The sequence below is a fragment of the Scomber scombrus genome, chromosome 5 (assembly GCF_963691925.1).
Source record: "Scomber scombrus chromosome 5, fScoSco1.1, whole genome shotgun sequence".
Lineage (NCBI taxonomy): Eukaryota > Metazoa > Chordata > Actinopteri > Scombriformes > Scombridae > Scomber > Scomber scombrus.
This window is the reverse complement of record NC_084974.1, coordinates 27,844,662-27,858,299: the sequence shown is the minus strand read 5'-3', so window position 1 is coordinate 27,858,299 and position 13,638 is coordinate 27,844,662. Positions and strand designations below refer to the sequence as shown.

The 13,638-nt window shown below is 38.0% G+C and overlaps 2 protein-coding genes across 3 annotated transcripts; one reads left to right on the top strand and one right to left on the bottom strand.

The window, feature by feature from the left end:
* Positions 1 to 1,277: 1,277 nt before the first annotated feature.
* Positions 1,278 to 4,996, bottom strand: LOC133980861 (non-histone chromosomal protein HMG-14A-like). Of its 2 annotated transcripts, none has more exons than XM_062419686.1 (6): positions 4,792 to 4,996; positions 3,664 to 3,693; positions 2,792 to 2,821; positions 2,634 to 2,678; positions 2,402 to 2,536; positions 1,278 to 2,231 (listed from the first exon to the last, which is right to left on the bottom strand). In XM_062419686.1, exons 1-6 carry the CDS (start codon positions 4,804 to 4,806, stop codon positions 2,133 to 2,135), a joined length of 354 nt encoding a protein of 117 aa, XP_062275670.1. In that variant the 5' UTR covers positions 4,807 to 4,996; the 3' UTR covers positions 1,278 to 2,132. The 2 variants fall into 2 exon arrangements, with proteins under 2 accessions (XP_062275670.1, XP_062275671.1); XM_062419687.1 differs by having other exon boundaries at positions 2,634 to 2,672; positions 4,792 to 4,995.
* Positions 4,997 to 7,727: 2,731 nt separating this feature from the next.
* get1 (guided entry of tail-anchored proteins factor 1) lies at positions 7,728 to 13,528 on the top strand. Its single transcript, XM_062419821.1, has 5 exons — positions 7,728 to 7,857; positions 11,200 to 11,365; positions 12,472 to 12,539; positions 12,829 to 12,943; positions 13,192 to 13,528. Exons 1-5 carry the CDS (start codon positions 7,768 to 7,770, stop codon positions 13,263 to 13,265), a joined length of 513 nt encoding a protein of 170 aa, XP_062275805.1. The 5' UTR covers positions 7,728 to 7,767; the 3' UTR covers positions 13,266 to 13,528.
* The last annotated feature ends 110 nt before the right edge of the window (positions 13,529 to 13,638 follow it).

The following is a 13,638-nucleotide window of genomic DNA, read 5'->3' as shown; positions in this document are numbered from 1 at the left end:
TAATATCTTGAAGAGTTGTAATAACCTCACTCTTACAAGCTCTTTTTGGCTAGACCTACAGACAAGGAGAAACTCTTTTGATCTCATTGGTGCTATTAGCTATTGTTCCATATTTTCCCAAGACAGAACTTTATCCACCATCCAGTAGCTTAAAATTTGTTTATACAAATGTCCAGTGATAGGTCTGACTTAGTGAATTGGAGGGATGACCACTTAATGTTTGGTCATTAACCATTCCAAACATTGTATCGTGGTAAGGTTTTTGCCAGTATCCTGCTGGGATTATTGAGCTGAGGAAATGAATGCAGGGTGAGATGTTCATTTTGGTTGGGACTGATGCTGGCAGGTTTCTCCGCTTTTTAATACCCAAGTAAGGGACCTCATTGTTTGAACAGGAGTGAATCTAGAAAAGTACTTTGAGTCTAAAATTTGAAGACGTGCACATACAGTTAGCACACTTCAAGAATTTTTAAAGATTGCCTTCCTTTTCTCTTAAATTATATTTCTGTAATTATTAGAACTTTTACCCTTTGTCCTGTTAACATGTCGACCTTTTTGACAAAGTGAAAGTTAAGTCATGTCTTTTATGATACCTGTATTTCATTATGATGCCTGATTGCCTTGTTATTGTGTCCTTGTCACACATGCTGTGACACTTTCTATGAATAAAATTAGGGGGCAACATTAACTGCATTAGTGCATTATAGGGTTTTACAGTAAGGATGGCTGTGTAGTTGTAATGTTTAACAGACTGTATTTTGTGTCTAAACATTTGACACTTAACTCAAGATTTTTGAAGGACAAGTTAAATGTGCATAATTGGAACCTACTTCTCATAACTTTGTTACAAGAACTAAATCTAAATTTCTTGATCAACACTGAATCATCAACTGGACAAAGCAGGTAACATCCCAAGGCCTGAGCCGAAAAGTGTGTGAATTTATCAGACTTATCTAATTGCTGACTGGGCCTTTAACCAGTCATTTTACTTTCTTCAGGCTTATTTCTTAGATTTAAAAAAAAAAAAAAAAAAATATCAGCATATGTAGTTATTGCCACCAGTTCTATCAAGTTAACTTGGAAATAGGTTTCAAATCAGAAGGCAACACACAGTATATTATAGGTTTCTTTAGCTTCAGGGTTTTCTGTTCATATCTAGTTTATACTGATATAGTTAATACCAATAATTCAATTAGTGAATTTACCTCCATCACTTTGAAAAATGAAAAGCAAATACTTAAAATACCCACTTTAATCAGCATTTTATACCACTCATATCAAAGAAATGTGTTTTTTATTTTTTAAAAGAGGAAACTGTACATTGGTAGAGACATCGAAAAACAACCATACATACATCCACAAATGTGTGACTTATACATTTTGTTGACTTAAGTGAAAGTACAGTTGTTCTCAAAGCATAAGCCATGACAAGTATGGTAACTTGTGTTTTGTTTTGAGTGTAGTTGAGGACATTAACCATCCATAAATGTACCATCACTGACTGCACATAGAAATTGCAACATCATGATTTAAAAAAACAACATTTTACAGCAGCTATACAAATGTTCTTATAATGCTGCAACTAACAAGAAAAGAAAAAAAATTCAACCCAAAAAATTCCAGTACTGATGAGTATGATTTAAGTTGATATTGTGAACAAATTACTTAGCATAGAACACAACTCTCAAACTTTCGATCATCCATTTCCCTATCAAACGCAGAAAAATTACGATGTATTACATTTCAAAACAGTACAGGTACAAAATCCCTCCAGATGTTTCAGGTGAACTCTCCCAGAGTTGAACGTCAAATTCCTGATATAGGCATGACTGCATGTCATGCAGAAAACTAGTATCTAAAAGCAAAACAAGAAGCCAGGGAGACAAGGGAGAAAAAAAACAAAAAAACAGGTACAATGGGGAAAAAAAGCCCAACACAATGACCAAAACTTTCCCTTCACAGAAGCCATGAAATTGAACGACATTTTTAGTATTTAAAAAAAAATGCATTTCTGCATTCACATCCCTAAAAACATTGCTCTCTTAAGAAAATAGTAGATAAAAATAATCTCTGCATTGTACAAGAAAGGAGGTACAGGGAGCATTGGCATGTGAGTTTACGGGTTGTTACTACTACTCTGCTGCTTTTTCCTCCTCTTCAGGTTTATCCTCCTCTTCCTCATCCTCCTCGTCATCTTCCTTTTCGACAGCTTCATCTGCTGCAGCAGCATCCTGAAAAGAAAAAGTATGCTCGATCAATCTGTTCTCTTTGAACATTGTTGCAGTGCAAACAAAGCATACATTTGTTTTTAGATTAATTTTTACCATGCAACAAAAGTTTCCTGGCTGGAATGGAACCAACTATATTTTACATGTAAAGAGTAGATGAAAACTTTCGGTACCTCCTCAGCTTTGGCATCTCCATTTTCTGCAGGGGCCTCTTCTTTCTCAACCTCGGGTTCTTCTTCTTCTTCTTTCTTCTTCTTCTCTGGCTTGGGCTTTGCTGGCTCCTTTACCTTTTTAGGCTTGGGAGCTGCCTAACATATCAAAAACAAACGAAGCCAAGCTTGTAACACACCGTTAAATGTGACTAAAGAAGTTATTTTTGAATAGATGCAAGAGTTTTTCTTTTACCTTTGTCTTCTCTGGCTGTGGTTTTGGCTCTGGTTTTGTCTCTTTCTGTAACACAAGAAAGACCCAAAAAGCATATAATTATATATCATATTAACAGAATATATATAGTAATATCTTGATTTTATTAAAATATCATTGCTCGTCTTCATAAAACTTACATCCGACAACCGTAGAGACTTTCTCCTTGGCTGAAAAAGAACATAAGACGTTAATTTAGTTATTGATACACATTAAAACACACAAAACATTTTTCAACAATTATTATGAACTTCTGGGCCATGCTATGACACAAGTTTAAAAGACTAATAAACAATCACCTTAAAAATGCACCAATTTCTAAACTAGACCTACAACTGAACCCAACTACGGGTTAGTCAAAACCTTTCTGCTTCTGACAGTAAGAATTACTTGGACATGTGTCATTAGTTATACACAAATTAACAAACTAATAAAACACTGATGAAACTAAGACTGAACTCAAGTAGAGTTGCAACAATTACTTGATTAACTTATTTTCTTATGTCTTTTTTTTTTAATTTTTATTAATGATTTTTTTTTTTTTTTTTTTTTAACAGCTTTTAGATTTTATTTTAGATCAAACGATCAATTGAGAAAATTCTTCCTATGATCCCAACATGGGAGAATTTGAGAGTTAGAGTTGGGAAACTCTTTGAAAGAGCGGAAGGTAAACAGGGTGCACACTGTAAATACAGGCCAGTTTGAGTTGCATATTAAGCAGCGCCCCCTAGAGGCTGCACAGCTCCACAAACCCGTGTAGACTGACCAGGTTTTGTCCATCATTGTGTAGTAAAACACCAACTGAGTGACACTGCTATCCTTGGAACCTCAGTCTCTTACTAGCAGTGTAAAATTGGGCGGTGCTGAACCAAGTTAAGAGCCGTCCTGTACCAACTGAGACCCTCTCTTTGTCCCGACACAAAGTAGAACAAAATGTTCATTTAGGTGTCAGATGGTGCTAGAGTACCTCACAAAATAAATAAAAGAATGGACTGAAAGCTTTAATACCAACCTCTGCGCTTGCATCTGCATCACTGCTAGACTATAAGAAACAGAGAGAGGGAGAAAGAAAGAATTAAGTGAGGAACAACAACCATTCATGAGTGAGCTGGAGTGGGTGTGTAATGAAAAGGGGGGATGGGCACCTCTCCCTCCATTAAATCACAAAGACATTATGCAACCTTTAAGTGGGGAGGGGAATCTAACGCGTTTCTAAATTCACTAAAAATGAGATTTCCGCAGTTTAACCCTAAGCGCTGTGGTTTATTATTCATGGGACAGACATGTTTTTTTTGTTAAATAAGAATGGTGCCGTAGCTACTTTAAGAAGAGGGAAGTGTGGTCGCTCCACCTCCGCATGCACTTCCATGCAACCATACTCGGAATCCGCCTCATGTTCCCAACTTTACTGAAGATCCGACTCATCCCTCCCCGACATGAGCACACAGGCTTGAGTTAAAAGGAGCAGACGTGTCGCTGTCTTTTCCATTATACATCAGCCACCATGACGCTTCTTTAAGAAAAGACTGTGCACCTCATCGGTGACGCGCACCAGATTTGCGGTGCGCGCACAACAGGGGTAAAAATATCCACGGTTTTGGTTGCAAATAAGCATTTAATACTTCGACATATCTTAAGTGCAAACAGCTGCCTGAATGGCGGCGAGTACAGCCGCCATACGTTGAAATATCCTGAGGCAATTACGCAAGAATTTCCCTTAAAATGGTAACCTGTACATCGACGGTGGTTACACCCCTTTGTTTGATCTCGACACCCAGTGAAGATTGGTTATTATTAAACCAAAGACTGATATATGTTTTAGCAAAAGAACTACAAAGTGTTGGCATTAAAGGAGAACATGCAAGGCGCAAACGTGCTCGATTAAAAAGCACGCTGCCCTGTACTAAGTAAAAAGGCGCCACTTCCCTGTATCAACAGGGCAGAGCTGAACGCAGCGACGATGGACTTCACACATGCACATGGACACACAATGTAGCCAGCAGAATGTAAAGCTACATAACAGCACATGCAGAGTGAAAAAAATACATTATAGCTTAATAGAAACAGCCTATCGATTTAAGAAATATTAACTAGTAGTCTGCATGCACTGAAATTCCACAGTCCAAACATTTTCACTTACTTTCTTCCTTCCCATTGTAGCTCAGGTTGTGCAGCAGAGGTATATATATGTATAAAAAAAAGAACAAAGCAGCTTTTTGCAGTTCAGGAAACTCAATGAAACGTGAATGAGCCCCCACACCTCAGTCAGCTCACCTCCAGAACAGTCTGTAACTTAATGTAAACGACGTCCGACCAGTACCAGAACTAGCTCAAACCGGATTGGATCCCCCTCTCAGTATATTTCATTCCTTATCCTACCAACCTACCAGGAAGAGTTATTCCCCGCCCCTTGATTCCTGTGATTGGCTTCGAGGTCGAGGCAGCACATTTTTGAACCATAGCAACTTACCTGTGTGGACAGGATCGTGTGCCAATCAGTCAAAGCAAGTAACTCTCACTTTGTAATCACGGACTGTGGGAGGGCGTGAAAACTGTTTGAAAACATGCATGGTGCTGACCATGTAAATGTTATTATGTATTAATAGTATATAAAGTTTAAAACAAGTATGACACGTTTTTAAATGCTGGAGTTTCCCGCTGTGTGATTTGTATTTCTTTGTTGTTCAACTTTTTTTTTTATCAAGGTCTTAAAAAAAGAAGTCTAATAATCATAAAAGCTGCAAACACCCTGGAAAAAGTACTGCCACTTGTATCATCTATATCTATGAGTTCTTATATGACATTTATGAAACATATTGAGCTGCATGTGTTGTTGTGAAGATGATGAGTTTGTATTAATAACCCTTGCTTTGCTTTAGCTATTACCAGTATAACCTGATTGACCTAATTATTATATAACTACTGCATGAAGTCAAGCAACTCCACAGCTGCAACAACTGGTTTTGGTTTAGACTCCTAATTAGATAAAACAAGAAATTTGAAGATATCACCTTGAGCTCTTGAGACCTTTCTGGTTACACTTATCTTTCTGGAAACTAGATTATATTGGATTAGATCTGATCACATTAGAAAAATGTATCAAGTAGAGTTACATTTGCTTGTAGATTATTGAGCACACTACTTAGGTTAGAATCTGTGGTATTATATCAGATATGTTTGTGTGTATTGAACATTGCACATTATTTATTTACAATGTTTGACAGTTAATTGTCTTAAAGTTGAATTTTATGTTAGATCACTTTTTTTTAAGTAAATAAAAAAATCTGCTAAAAATAAACAAAAAAACAAAAACAAAAACAAAACAAAACCTTTCAGAAGAGCTTCCTCACCGAGGAAACAAAAGGAACAATGACACCATTGCAATTGGGGGGCCCATTCAGGAGCTCTCTATTGAACATGAACAACTTTGAAGGCTTTATTTGGACAAGTCTCGAACTTCGAAATAAACGTGACAATGTACCCTCCTGAAGCAATGACCTCCCTTTCTGCTATACAGTCAAGCAGCTGGTTGTTAATGTCACCGACCAGACGAACAAAATGTCCCGTCTGGAAGAGACGGTTAAGAAGCATAATGCTGAGAACAAGAACCTGAAGACAATTGTTGTTTATATTTAAAGTTACAGCTGGAGGTTGTCACTCAGATTATACAGTCTGAAGGAGGAGAACAGTGAGGAGATCCTCAAATGGTTACCAACATCTTGTTGATGTTAGCTCTAAAAATCTGTGACAAACTGAAGGATGTTAACGACATCTCCTGGAACTGCGGAGAAGAGACGGCCTGCATCTAACGGTTTATTCACACTGTTCAACCAGATCAAAACAAAAATGCAAACTTGGCTGAACTAAGGAAAAATATGTCTACTAACTCAAAGTAACATCACAGGCACACAGTTATAAGGAAACCTACCCTGACTGGCCATGCACAACGCCCTTAAACAGGCCATTCAATTTACTGCTTTATCAGTCTAGTTAGGAATTTAATCAGGGGTGTGTCTGTCTCTTACCTAAAACAAGTAAATGACAAAATGTTAACTTGACTTCAAATATTCTTCACCACTTTGCAAAACTCTGTAATCAAACAAGCTCTAATCAACATAACATGAAATGCAATCACCATCTCCCAACCATTCATTTCTTATATCTTCTGTATTCCTGCAGCCGTTTGTGAATGACTAGTCACATTTGGTCCACAGACACAAAATCCCCACCTAGCTTGCTGAATCTTCTTAAGTCTCATGGTCTCTCTGCACAACATGTATTTTACTTCACACTGTTTGACATTCACAGTGCCATGTATGTGCAGAGTTTGACACTATAAGGCTGCTTCCACACTTATCTGCTGAAAGTGGAAAGTTTCTCTTTGCCTACCTTAAATGTAGGTTTAAGGCACCTAAGAGCAAGATTTGTGACACCACAACTAGTATGGAGCCATTAATGATCCAGTGTGCAACTTGCACAAATAAACTAAAAGTAACAGTGTTGTATTAATACAGACTAATCTGTGTGAGTGCATTCATCTGTATATAGGTAGCCTATTGGCTGGGAAACAGACTTGAGCAGTGGTGGAAGAAGTATTCAGATCCCTTACCTCAGTAAAAGTACCAATATACCAAAAAGTATTAGCTGCTTGGTGTAGTTAGAGTATTACAGTAAAAGTGGTTTGGTCCCTCTGACTGATATATTATTATATATGACATCATTAGATTATTATCATTGCAACATATTTGTTTAAAAACTTCTGGGTATCTTTTTGTATATTAAAACACGTGTGGAGAGGGTGATTTATCCATATGGAAAAAACACTAAAATGCTTTATTATTACTGTCTCAATACTCAGAATGAATTGATGTAAAACTATGATTTTATTTCATTTTATACTTTATTTAAATGTTATTCATTTTCCCCCTTTTCTTCTTATCTCTCGTTTTTAATATGTTGTTGTTCCTTTCACTCTTTGTTTTCAGTTAGTTTTTTCTTTGTACGTGTCATTCAATTTTATGCCAATAAAGTTGGAGAATTGAGTTGTAAAAAAAAAAAAGACAACAACCCGTCCTGCTGCAACAAGGGAGGAGGCTTATTATAGGCGGAGAGAAACATGGCGTCCGGCTATGCGTGGTTCCTGGTGCTCGTCTCAGTTTTTCTGTGCAATCTCATGAAATCACTCCTACCCAGCATTTCCTCCTGTGTAAGTATAAGCTATCGCTGCTGTTTGACTCACATGTATCGGCTGTAGCTACGCATTGTAGTCTCGTGCAGCAGACACCAAACAGAGCAGCCACTGTTGACAGAGCAGTGTCATGGATAATGCTGCATTATCCTACACTCAGGTGTGCTTTTCCCCAGCGATAACCTCCTATAGTTACTACAAACAATGGCGAAACTGTCTTTGGTGCTTTATGGTTGCCCACTGTGTGTGCACGAGGTAACATTACTAGCTACATGACAGCTTATCGTAGTGAAGCTCCGCACATATAAACAGCGTTTTTGTAATTGTGAGCCTTTATGGTGAGTGAATATTGCCACTATTACCTACACCAGGCTGTCGAGTGATATCATTCATATAAAAAAAATGATAACAATGGACGTAGCCACCGTGACGTCACCCATTGGTTTGTGGATGTATGTCCATCTTCTGTTCAGGGTTTTGAAGGCTCCACTTTATAGTTTGACCGTCGCCATGTTGGCTGTTTGGAGCCGACCCCTAAGCATCCAGCTACTAGTTTGGTTAGCAGAGTGTATTTGTTAGCGTCCTAGGGGGAACTTTGATATTGCTAAGGTTAATTTCTCACCAGTGAAACATGTAACTAAACTAAAATGTATGTAATGGGGGGAAAATGAACATCGGATTCCTTAGAGTTTTTTTTTTAGTATAACCAAATGCTGAACGAGACTTTTTTAGATGACCAAAATGTTACAATTAACTGAAAACACACTGAAATAGTTACACAGTGAAAATGAAGTTAATCATGATGTTGCTACGCCCTAAAGCGTACCCTTCTTCATGTTTTATGCTACTCTAAATGGGATCATCGCAGCATCTGAAATCGCATAGTAGGCACTACGTACTCATTATGTGTACTATTGTTGAATGTACTTTTGTGTAAATAAACAGTAGTATGTGTCTTTTCAGACACACTGAGCTGTAATCATCACATCACTTCCTTAGAACCTCCTTGCCGGTTGGAGTCGTAATCTGTGCGGACCATAAAGTCTGAACTAATTTAAAAACTGTATTACACCTAGCAAAGTGAGCATGATATACGGTTGTTAGGGGCTTCAACAGTATTATGAATACAACACCAGCAAGAAAAAACCCTTTTAACGAGTCACAAATTGATTCCTGACCCTCCTGATCAGAAATGAAGGAACGTGGCATTAACCCTCAGCCCTTCATCCGCACAACTTGAAAAGAATGTCTCCATGTCCTCCTGTAAGATCAATAAAAAAGTCCTTTAATTCAATAGATTCTCCCTCCAGGAAGTCTCTGAGGGCTCTCTGTTGATTCTCATGTCCATCTGGAGAACAGCAGGCTACGTCACTTCCCCAATAACTCAATGAACTTGATGAAAGTCCCTCATGATGTTCAGCTGTTGCACTGAGTTACAAGGAAAGACCCCAGTTTAAATCAGAAAACAATATCCTACATGCAGTCACAACTGCAGCTGTAAAATCACAGGATAACTTCTTACCATAGTTGTAACTGTTTTAGGGGGAAAAACCTAAACCGGACGAAGTAAAAACTAACAAAAACATCTGTATCAGTTTTTTTAGAATTCTAATCAAGTAGGCTCCCAACAGAGTCAATTCTGATGCATAAGCAAATGCGGTTTATCCATAAGCATGCAAACTATTTCATGATATGCGTCCACAAAGATAACAATATTGTCCTACCTTGTCCTCTACAACCCTGTCAATCAGGCAACAGTTTGATGGAGGTGGTTTTTGACACCCTGAAGTTCCCTGAGGTGGGATGCTTCCTGTGTCCAGAAGGCAAATTTCTGTCCATGCCTTTGACTACTGTTGTATCACTTGGACCACAGTGATTTAATACAGCCAAGATAATGAAATTGTATCTGTGGTTTCAGTCACACAATCCTATGCAAGACCTCTTCATAGCTCAATGCACTATCACTTGAAAAATGTAAATAAGAAACTGACATATTTACCAGTAGTTTGAAAAAAAAAACAGGTTACCTCTGTGACTGTTGATGGGGAGGACGTGCAGATGCAAATGCAGAGGAGAATACTGTGAACTATAAAGAAAAACTGACATGACATAAAACAGCTATGAGGAATCAAACATGCTTACATCAGCATGAAAATGCAGCAGACATTTCCTGGAGACTGTGGAGGAAAAAGGAAAAGTACACCTTTTAATTAAATGAGTTTAACTAGCTTGTTTAAATATGTGTAGATATTGACTTGCATTGCTTTACACAGTTAAGTTAAAACATACTTCAAGGTGTCTCCCTGTTTACAGGATCCTGGGTCAGTGAAGACTGAAATGTGTCTGACAAGAGAAAACTCAAAGTACACAGTTCTACGTGTAATTAAATGATCAATTCTGTTGTCTGAGAACAAGACTCCCTTTTAGCCAGAGAACAAGGCCAGTAAATTAGTTATCTTTAGTCTCAACCTAAATATGGTTCTGCAGGCCTCATCTCCAAAACCATGATAGCAAAGAGAGGTCAGAAAAGTATGTCTCAGTTACAAACATAACCTTCAATGCATTTGTCAATATCCATGAAAACAATGCACACTAACTCCTTCTGTTGAATTGAAAAATTGAAAAACTAGAAAGGTTATAAAAGGCAGATAGTGATCAGCTTCATCCTGCCAACGACTCAAAGCTGCTAACAGTACGGCATCCTTGGACCTCAAGTTTCCAGGAGCTTGTGACTAGCATGTTAATCCACTTTAATTTTCGCTATGCTCAAACATTGTAAGTGTTACCTTAATGGAAGTCAACACTGATGGATTCATAGGTGATTATCCCCTTTTAGGAGTGTTTCCTCTAGAATTTGTTTTAGACCTGGTGGTACCCACCAAAAAAAACAGATGAGGCGCACAAGATGGCATATTCGTGTGGTCAGAATACAAGGAGGGGGGACAGTGACTTCTTCCTCATCTGTATTTTTGCTTGGATCTGGGGTCTTGGAGAAAAATGTGAATATATTTAGTTGACTTTTTCTGTGTTTAGGCAGTGCTATGTTCATGTTAGCTAACCTGCATCCCATACGCTTGCGCTCCCGCTTTTTAGTAATTTAAAGGCACTCTGATAATACTGGCACTCCCATTGCTTCAAGAGTTTCCTTGGCAATGACACATAAGTTGACTCAGTGCCACACAGAGGCTCCCAAATGATTGATTTCCGAATGAATGGATGGAAAGAAAAAAGTTTCTTGGCCTGGTGGCCCACCAAGAAATAAATGACTAGGACAATGGGTACGACTGGGTTTCTGCATCCACAAAAAATAGCCCATACTGCAGTTAAATCCTGTCTCTCTTTTGTCTCCCTCTTTTTAAGCTCTCAAAGATGGTGCAGAAAGACGCTGAGCAGGAGAGCGACATGAGGACTGAAATCCAGGAGATGAAGAAGGAGCAGTCCTCAATTAGCATGATGGATGAGTTCGCTAGATATGCTAGACTGGAGCGCAAAATCAACAAGATGACAGACAAGCTGAAAACACACGGTGAGGAACAGAAGTAGTAACTGTGACTGACGTCCCAAGGCCAGGCAACATAACAGGAACACATGGCTGATGTCCTAAAACAATAATGCAACAAATTGCCTTGTAAAGGAATCAGTCTAGGCCAGGACTTTGTCTCAAAGGTGTTGAGTTGCAATTAAAAAAGCTTTTATTGCAGGGTTAATGTTTTGGATTGGTGTTCTTTGTAGTCAATTCCCTGTGCATTCACTTGCCATTTGAGACACAAGGAAAAATACATGGTGATACTCAGTCACTTTTACTGTAAAGCACATGTGTCCTTCACACCTGTGCATGTCTACTACAGGAGATCCACACATACACACCACTAACAGCAGGAAGTGGTAGAAGGCTTTGGATAATATACATACTGAGTGTTCTCTGGGAACAACTGCTGCCTGTTGCTGTCCTTCACCCTCAGCCTCAGGATTATCTTCTGCACACACAGAAAGTGCCTTAACAGAGTTTCAGTGTGACGCACGTGTACAGCAGTGCAAAAGCGTTTACAGATCTTAAATAGATATTCTCTGTACACTGACAGTTTGACACCTATTACCAGGCTGTACAGCCCAGATTAAACTGGCTTTATCAAATATTTTAAATTAATATTTTTATTTTTATTTTAATACCTTATTTGTCCTGATTTTACGGTTCTTAGGACTTCCGAACAGCTGACTCAGTCTCTAACATTGTGTTCAAGGGGGACTATCTGCTATTTGAATGAAAAGTATTTTCATTAAATGTCCAAAAACGATTAACTTCATGCAGTGTATGAATTATTTGGTATGTTTTTCTTACTATTGTGGTGACTTCAGTCCTGCCCAAAACCTTACAGAGAATTCACTGCTGTAATACTTTGCATGTTACCCTATGACTGGGTGGAACATATTAATTGGTAAAGTACAACATGGGTTAGTAAAGACTTCTGGGTAAGGGCCCACACCTCAAATGTTCCCACTGAATCAGATAATAAAGTGAAACAAAATGTCACCTTCATGAGATTATCAGGGAAACAGGAACTGGGGAAAAAGGCTAAATCAGCACGAAAAGTGTTGTAAGTCTAACAGTTATGTATTTCCTTCCTTTTACAGTGAAATCAAGAACAGCACAACAAGCCAAAATGAAATGGGTTGTGAACATTGTCTTTTACATACTGCAGGTAGGTGGACATTTTAAGTAGAAGCAAAAGTGTATTTTGTCCAGATTTGTGCATGTCCTTGTTCTGTTCTCTAAATGTAATCACGGGCCATGTTTTGGCTCCAAATCCTGCTGATAAGTTCTTCATTTTGAGGTTTTTAGAACTTGAAATGTAGAAGTTGACATTCCTTTCATGACAGTCTAATAAAATGCCAAAAAAAGTTATATTTTTTACCTTTCATTTCCCAAATTCATTTAAATAGATATAGCTATAACTGAATTGTACACATTTTTTTTTGGTTATTTTTCAGGCTGCTGTGATGATCTCTTTGATATGGAAATATTACTCTGACCCAGTGACAGTGGTCCCTAGTAAATGGATTGCCCCTGTGGAGCGGCTCGTGGCCTTCCCAACAGGAGTGGCAGGTAATCAGTCTCATGTTTTTTCTTTTGTAGACTATGAAATTATAAACACGCAGGGCACCTCCAGATAGGGTGATGTAATGCATGTACAGTATAGCTTTTTTGTATTGGAATCTAAATTGGGTGAGACAGACAGCGTTGTCAGACTAATACTGGTTCAAACACAAGTTTAGTGTTGATATGAATGAATGTGCTTGACCTCTGTCAAGCTTAGACTGCTTGCCACTGACGGAGATCTCTTGTCCTTTCAGGTGGAGTGGGAATCACATGCTGGTTGGTGGTGTGCAACAAAGTAGTTACACTGGGTCTCCAGGCAGTCAACTAAAAAGTTCATCTCTAAGAACGGAAGTTAAATAAAGTGGTTTTCTAAGTTATTGCCTAACAATTATTTGATAAATGCTAGGCTTTTTTGTGTCAGCTGCTCAGGTCAGCATGTAACACGCCGTTCATTTTGTCATTGGACATTCAGTGTTATAACAGCCTGGAGATTTTATTTGCTAGTTTTGTCGTAAGTTAATTGTGTGTATTGACTGTATATTAATTCAAAACAGAATTAATTGGATCTTGAAATGCCTTTTTAATAAAAATAAATAAAATAAAAAACAAAAGCATCTATTTATTGAAACATTGGAAGTCAGTTCTTTAAGTAAAACAGAAATAGAGAAAAATAAAACATAACTACAATGTATTGTGTGTAG